General features: G+C 51.7%; 2 protein-coding genes across 2 annotated transcripts in view; one reads left to right on the forward strand and one right to left on the reverse strand.

The window, feature by feature from the left end:
• The window catches only part of ASH2L (ASH2 like, histone lysine methyltransferase complex subunit), a 168496-nt gene that overhangs the window by 122088 nt on the left and 39536 nt on the right, over positions 1-6872 (reverse strand). The window lies entirely within an intron of this gene.
• On the forward strand, positions 390-6295 carry PLPP5 (phospholipid phosphatase 5). Its single transcript, XM_054294412.1, has 7 exons — positions 390-490; positions 569-677; positions 2170-2260; positions 2370-2433; positions 3756-3880; positions 5281-5451; positions 5789-6295. The coding sequence occupies exons 1-7, from the start codon at positions 429-431 to the stop codon at positions 5956-5958; spliced, it is 792 nt and encodes a 263-aa protein (XP_054150387.1). The 5' UTR covers positions 390-428; the 3' UTR covers positions 5959-6295.

Below are 6872 nucleotides of genomic sequence, written 5' to 3' on the forward strand. Positions count from 1 at the left end.
TCTAGGTAGAGCGTATCGAGACTTGCCTGTAATATTTTAGCTTCTTACTGACTGTGTGTGATGGTAGAACATATAATTTTTGTACATTCTATTTACTGAGATGTTGCCTTTTTTTTTTTTTATTTTATTTTACGAATACTCTGGAATTAAGATGTGAGTTTTGGTTTGGATTTTTTTTTGCTTTATTTTCTTTTTTTTTTTTTTTCCTTTTACTTTTCCGTGAGGAAAAATTTTTAATGACATTCCACTGATCTGAAAAAATTTTTTTTTTTTTTTTTTTTTTTTTTTTTTTTTGCTTGAGGTTGACTTCAATAAATCGTTCTGAATGTTCCAATGGTGAGATGACTCAGTTCCGTCTACGGGGCGGGGCGGGACGCGGGGAGGGATAACGGGACTCGCTGCGCTCCGCTCCGAGCCGGGCCGGGGCCATGCGGAGATCGGAGCTGGCTCTCGATGCCGGGCTGCGGGTGCTGCTCCTCGCCACCTTCGGGTGGGTGCGGGACCCCCGCCCAGCCCTGCCCAGCCCTGCCCAGCCCTCCCCCGCCGCTCATTCCTCGTCTCCTTGCAGGATCATGGAGTTCCTGCCGCCCTTCCAGCGCGTGCTGCAGCCCGAGGAGATGTGGCTCTACAAACATCCCTACGTGGAAGCGGATCACGTCCCCACGGTCTTCATGTTTGTGAGTTTAGCGGGTTCTTGACGTGGTTTGGGTCGGAAGGGAGCTTAAAGGATCGTGTTGTCCCTCCCTCCCCCTCCCAGCAGATCGAGCCTGCATAATCTGTGAATAGTTCCGGGGATGGGGCATCCACAGCTTCTCCGGGCAGCCTGTACCGATGTTTCCTGCATTTACTTGGATTTATTCTCGAATCGCCAGCTCTCCTTTTAAAGCAAAGCTGCTGGCTAAAAGCTTGCACTGCAATACAAGCTCGTACCTGGAGCTCCTAGTGCGCGTTGCAGAAAGTGCAGGATATCGGATCCATGTGGATAAATGGCTGCGGGGAGGGGCTGTGAGGATGGAGGGAGCCGGGCTCTGCTCAGTGGGGCGAGAGGCTCAAGCTGGAGCATTTCCACCTGCACAGGAGGAGGAACTTTGCTGTGTGGGTGACCGAGCAGTGACACAGGCTGCCCAGACAGTGGGAGTCTCCTTAGCTGGAGATACTCCTAATCCATGTGGGCACAGCCCTGGGTGATGTGGACCCTGGCAGGATGGTCCCCAGTGATCCCTTTCTACCCATTCTGTGAGATTAACCCCAACCAGGCTGAACACGCAGTGATTTTTGTCATATTTTGAGGCTTTACCATCCGTTGCTGTTGGGATTTGAAGTTCATAAACTGATCAGGACTTTGCACTGCTGTCCATAATCCACTCCACGTCTCACTTAGCGGGTGTGTGGAAGATAGCACAGCTCTTGCTATCAGGGCATGTTTTCCTTGCAAGCAGCTATTTATAGCAGGGATTTATCATCATTTTATTGTCAAATGTTTTCCTAATGGCTCTAGGCTTGTTTAGAAGAGTTTGACTAAGTCTGTGTTGGAGTTCCAGGAGAGAGCAGTGTGTCAGAGGGATTGGTGAAGGGATTGGTTTGTCACTGGTGTGAGGTGAATGGCTGTTGGGAAATCCAGGTGGGGTTTCCTGCAAGAGGTGGCTGCTGAACATTAAGGACCAAACCTTGGGGTAGCATTTGGAACAGGCAGTGTAAACGTGTAAAGCAGGACATGTGCCAGGTGGGAGCAGACTCCATGGGAGCCTGGCAGTGCTGAGGATGTCCCGGGGTGCAATCCCCCGGGGCAGAGCTGGGGATGATGAGAACTGCCTGCTCTGAATCAGCAGCTGCCGAGGTTTTGCTGACGGAGCGAGGGTGCTGCTGACTGAGCGCTAATGCTGGGGTTTGCGGGGAGGGCAGAGCTGAGGTGCTGTGCCTGGGGACACCCCCAGCAAGCAGCCAGGGCAGCACTCTGCCAGAAGAGCTGTCTGAGAACCAAAGGACGTGCTGGGCTCATCAGGGCCTGCTGCAAATCCAGCTGGAGGGGTTGTGTTCTGATTGCTGAGGACAGATTGCTGCTGGGCTTTGGGGAAGGGAATGCACTCAGAGACTTGAGTAAGTGCTCTTGTGTTCTAGTGAGAACTTAAACCTGCTCCACTGACCTAAAATTCTCCCTGTGTCGTGCAGTTCATCGCATTTCTGTCTCCCTTGTTGCTCATCCTCCTGGCGAGGCTGTGCATGGGCGCTGACCACGAGGACACGAGGGAAGCCTGCCTTGGTGAGCTCCTCCTTGTTCAGGGAAAGGCAGCCTGAGCCCTGCCCGTGCCTGAACAGGCTGCACTCTCAGGTGGGGACGGTGCTGACGTGACCCTTGTGCTCTCTCCCAGCTGCCAGCCTTGCTCTTGCCCTGAACGGGGTTTTCACAAACGCCCTGAAGCTCGTGGTGGGGAGGTGAGGACTGGCTGCTTCCCAGCGCTGTGGGGGAGGCAGCTCTGCTGTGGGAACGTTGGAAGGAGCTGGGGTTGTTTATCCTGGAGAAGAGGAGGCTCAGAGGTGCCCTTATTGCTCTCTGCAACTTCCTGAAGGGAGCTTGGAGACAGTGGGGTCTGACAGAACCAGAGGATGCAGCCTCAAGCTATGGCAGGGAAGGAATCCCAGCATCCCAAAATCACAGAATCCCAAAATCACAGAATCCCAAAATCTCAGAATGATGAGGTTGGAAGAGACCTCTGTGATCATCCAGTCCACCCTGTGCCCCAACACCTCACCCAGACCATAGCACCCAGTGCCATGTCCAGGCTTTTTTTAAACACATCCAGAGATGGTGATTCCACCACCTCCCTGGGAAGAGCATTCCAGTGCTTTATTATTCTTTTGGTGAAAAATTTCTTCCTAATATCCAACCTATTGGTCTCTTCCACCGGGCAGCACTGACAGAACCAGAGGTCACAGTCTCCAGCTACATCAGGGAAGGGATAGGTTGGATATTAGGAAGAAATTTTTCACCAAAAGAATAATAAAGTACTGGAGTGTTCCTCCCATGGAGGTGTAGAATCACCATCTCTGGATGTGTTTAAACAAGTCCTGGACATGGCACTGGGTGCTATGGCCTGGGTGAGGTGTTGGGGCACAGGCTGGACTCAATGATCTTAGAGGTCTCTTCCAAGCTCATCATTCTGGGATTCTGTGACAGCCACATCAGGGCCAGGAGCTGAACTTGGACATGCTCAGCCTGGAAAGAATGTGGTTTTTTTCCTAGCTGTAAAAACAATTTAGAAATGTTGTTTTTGTGTGGGGACCCTGGGGGGGAGGCATTCCCTGGTCTCGGGAGACACAAGAAGCTTCCCTCAAAAAGCTGTTAGACCCCATTGGCTCCTTCCCTTGTTCCTATGTCTGTTCCTATGTCCCCTATTCCCTGATCAGCCCTCACCTTTGTGAGAGCAGGGACAGCCCCCAGGCCCCTGTAGGGAGAAAGCTGCAGGGTGCTTTGTGTGTGTGTGGGGGTGCTGGGACCTGAACATCTCACCGTGGGTATTATTTGCATAATATCCACACATAAAACATCTGTGGATCTTATGCAAAAATCCTTTTTGCTTCCTTACCCTGGACTATGCCAGCAGCAACGCACACTGCTGCAGCACTGGGGAGCTGAGCCGTCACTCAGATGGGCTCACTTGGGCACAGGCTGGGGAGGATGGCGTTGGCACAGGCTGCTCCCTGGCTGCAGGGAGTGCCCACACAGGAGGGCCCTGAGCTGCACTTCCCTGTCCCAGGCCACGACCCGACTTCTTCCACCGCTGCTTCCCCGACGGCCGCGCCAACGCGGAGCTGCAGTGCACGGGGGACGCCCGCAGGGTGAGCGAGGGCAGGAAGAGCTTCCCCAGCGGCCACGCGTCCTGTGAGTGCCACACAGGGTCTGTCCCTTCCTGCCACAGCCCTGGGCAGCTTGGGTTGGTTGGCCTGCACCCCACAGCTTTGGCTTGTAGTTATGATATTCTCTGAAAAATCCTTTCCTTAGGGTTTTTCCTCCTGAGAAGCCTCAGGAACAAAATGTAAACAATGGTTATCTGCTGCTGTGGGATGCAACAGGTGCATCTGTGATTGGTCTCATGGGGTTGTTTCTAATTAATGGCCAATCACAGTCAGCTGGCTCGGAGAGAGAAGCAGAGACAGCAGCCTTTGTTATTATTCTATTCTATTCTATTCTATTCTATTCTATTCTATTCTATTCTATTCTATTCTATTCTATTCTATTCTATTCTTAGCCAGCCTTCTGATGAAATCCTTTCTTCTATTCTTTTAGTATAGTTTTAATGTAATATATATCATAAAATAATAAGCCTTCTGAAGCATGGAGTCAGATCCTCATCTCTTCCCTCATCCTCAGACCCCTGTGAACACAATCACATTGGCTGAGTTCTGAGAGGAATTCAGGTTTCCCTCTGCAAAGCAATGGGGTGAGAAATGCAGTCCAAAGCTGTCTGCAACCCAGGAGGAGGGATGTGTGCCAGGGAGCAGCTTCTAGGATCCATCACTGCTGTAGGAGCAATGGGGGTAGGATGGTTGGGGCGGATGGAGATGAGAGATCTCTGCAGCCAGGTGGTGGAATTTGGCGTTTATTGCAAAGGGCCCTGCTGGGAGCTGCCAGGCACAGCCCAGAGCAGGCCTGAGAGAGGAGAGGGGTAAAGAGGGTGAGAAAGAGAGAGAGGATGAGAGAGGAAAAGGGGTAAGAGAGTGAAGTTCCCATTCCAATACAATAAATCATCTTCTGTGTTGAATATTCTAATTCTCACTAACCAATCCAGTATAAGATACAAATCCTACAGCATTTCCATACAGCCTATAAGAATCATTACATTACCATCCTGTGTTACATTTTAAACCCTAAAAACTCCTCTTTGGGCCTTTCTGCCAAGCTGTAGGGTCTGCTCTGACCCTTGGAGCTGTCTGCAAGCAGAGGGTGTTGTTCCATCCAAAGGGGATCACCTTCAGCCGGCCACACCATTGTTTTCCAGTTGTTCAGTAACTGAGGCATCTCAAAGCTTGCTTTCATTTCAATCTCACTTATAGTTTCCATATTCTCAAAATCTTTTGCCAGGCAATCATATTTATAAGGCTTTCCTGTTCCATCTTCCCCAGCACACTCCTAGCTGGTATTTCTCTTGGCTCACAGGGACAGACAGACACCACTCACAGGACAGACAGACACCACTCACAACCCTTTCCCTGCAGCAGGGTCAGGGTCTGACAGCAAAACCTGGAGCTATTCTGAACCCGCATTGTTCTGTTCTCTTCCAGTTGCCTTTGCTGGCCTTGCCTTCTCTGCCTTCTACCTGGCAGGGAAGCTGCACAGCTTCGTCCCAGGCCGGGGGGGCCGGGCCCTGCGCTTCTGTGCCTTCCTCCTGCCCCTCTTCCTCGCCACCCTCATCGCCGTGTCCCGCACCTGCGACTACAAGCACCACTGGGAAGGTGGGTGAGGGTTTCTGGTGCACCTGAACAGGGCTCCAGGTGCACCAGGCATGGGGGGTTTTGGTGCCACAGAAACGTTCAGACCCCCCCAACAGCAACTTGGGGTTTGTTTTTTCACTCCTCCAGTGGCAATTTTGCTGCCACCTGCAGGGAAATGGTTTTGAAATCCATACCAAGCTTGGGTTTGCAGCTAAATCAGGTTATGGATTTGGATTTACAGCTAAATCAGGTTATGGATCTAGCAGCAAAGCTGCTGCTGAGGAACTGATCGTGAGGAATTGCTCACAAGGCTTGGGAGGGTGAAGGGCTGTTAACTTTGCTCTGGTCTCACCCACAGATGTGTTGGCTGGCTCAGCGATGGGTTTGCTGCTGGCATACCTGTGCTACAGGCAGTACTACCCTCCCCTGACAGACACCACGTGCCACAAACCATCTCTGGCCAAGCCCAAAGCGCCGCCAGGGCACGAGGAGAAGCCTCCAGCTGCCGGCTTCCACATGAACATTTAGTGCCAGGCTCTGTCCTGCCTCTCCCTGGCTGCCAGGGCAGGGTGAGGCTGGGGGGAGGCTGCTCAGAAATGAGGATGAAGCCCTGGGCAGGTGTTCCCTGCTGAGCTGGTGAGTTCCCTGCCCTGGCCCTTGTGTTGCTGCATTTCATTGGATTTTTTAGGCCACCCCCTCTTCAGGCCCACTGTGAAATGAGGGGGGCACTGAGGGTGCCAACCTGCACAGAGACAGATGGGTGTGAAGGTCCTGAACACAGCTGGGAAAATGGCACAGCCCAGTGTGCCCAGCCTGGTGGAAGCTCTTGTGTCCAGCCCAGGAAGCACCACTGGCCACCTCTCTGCAGTCCTTCTCCTGGGAAATGAAGCGCAGCACCTGCCCACCTTGAGCTTTTCTAATGTCCCAAATAAAGGAGTTTAATTTTTGTAATGACCCGCGGTACTAAAGCTTTCATTTCAAGGTTTGGGTTGTTGCTTTATAAACCATTCCCTCTGGTGTCTGCAGGGGTTCCTGATGGGTGATCTTTCCTGCAGGGGTTTCTATGGGTGCTCTTTCCTTGCAGCTTTAGTAGTTTTAAGGAAATGACAGCAGAAAATGAAATAATGGTGTTTGGGAGCATCCCTCATTTCCCTGGTGTGTCTCACACAAGGAAGGGCTGGGTGCTGCTGAGATCCAGGGATCAAAGCTCCTCTGGGAGCAGCTGTTTGTCCCTGCTCCCTTCCAAGACAGATTTCAGGTCTGTGTTCATGCAAACAGCAGCAGAGCAAGGCTGCAATGAAACACCAACCCATCAGCTGCAGTTTGCACCCTCTGTAACTCTGAATCACAGAAATAATTCTACTGAAATAGAAAAAGTAGAAATAGCTTCACTTTCCCCCAAAACTCCACATCTGACTTTTCCAGCCCTTCCCTCTCCCCCC

The sequence above is a fragment of the Melozone crissalis genome, unplaced genomic scaffold (genome assembly GCF_028551555.1).
Source record: "Melozone crissalis strain CALT ecotype California unplaced genomic scaffold, PUWL_Pcris_2 ptg000247l_1, whole genome shotgun sequence".
Lineage (NCBI taxonomy): Eukaryota > Metazoa > Chordata > Aves > Passeriformes > Passerellidae > Melozone > Melozone crissalis.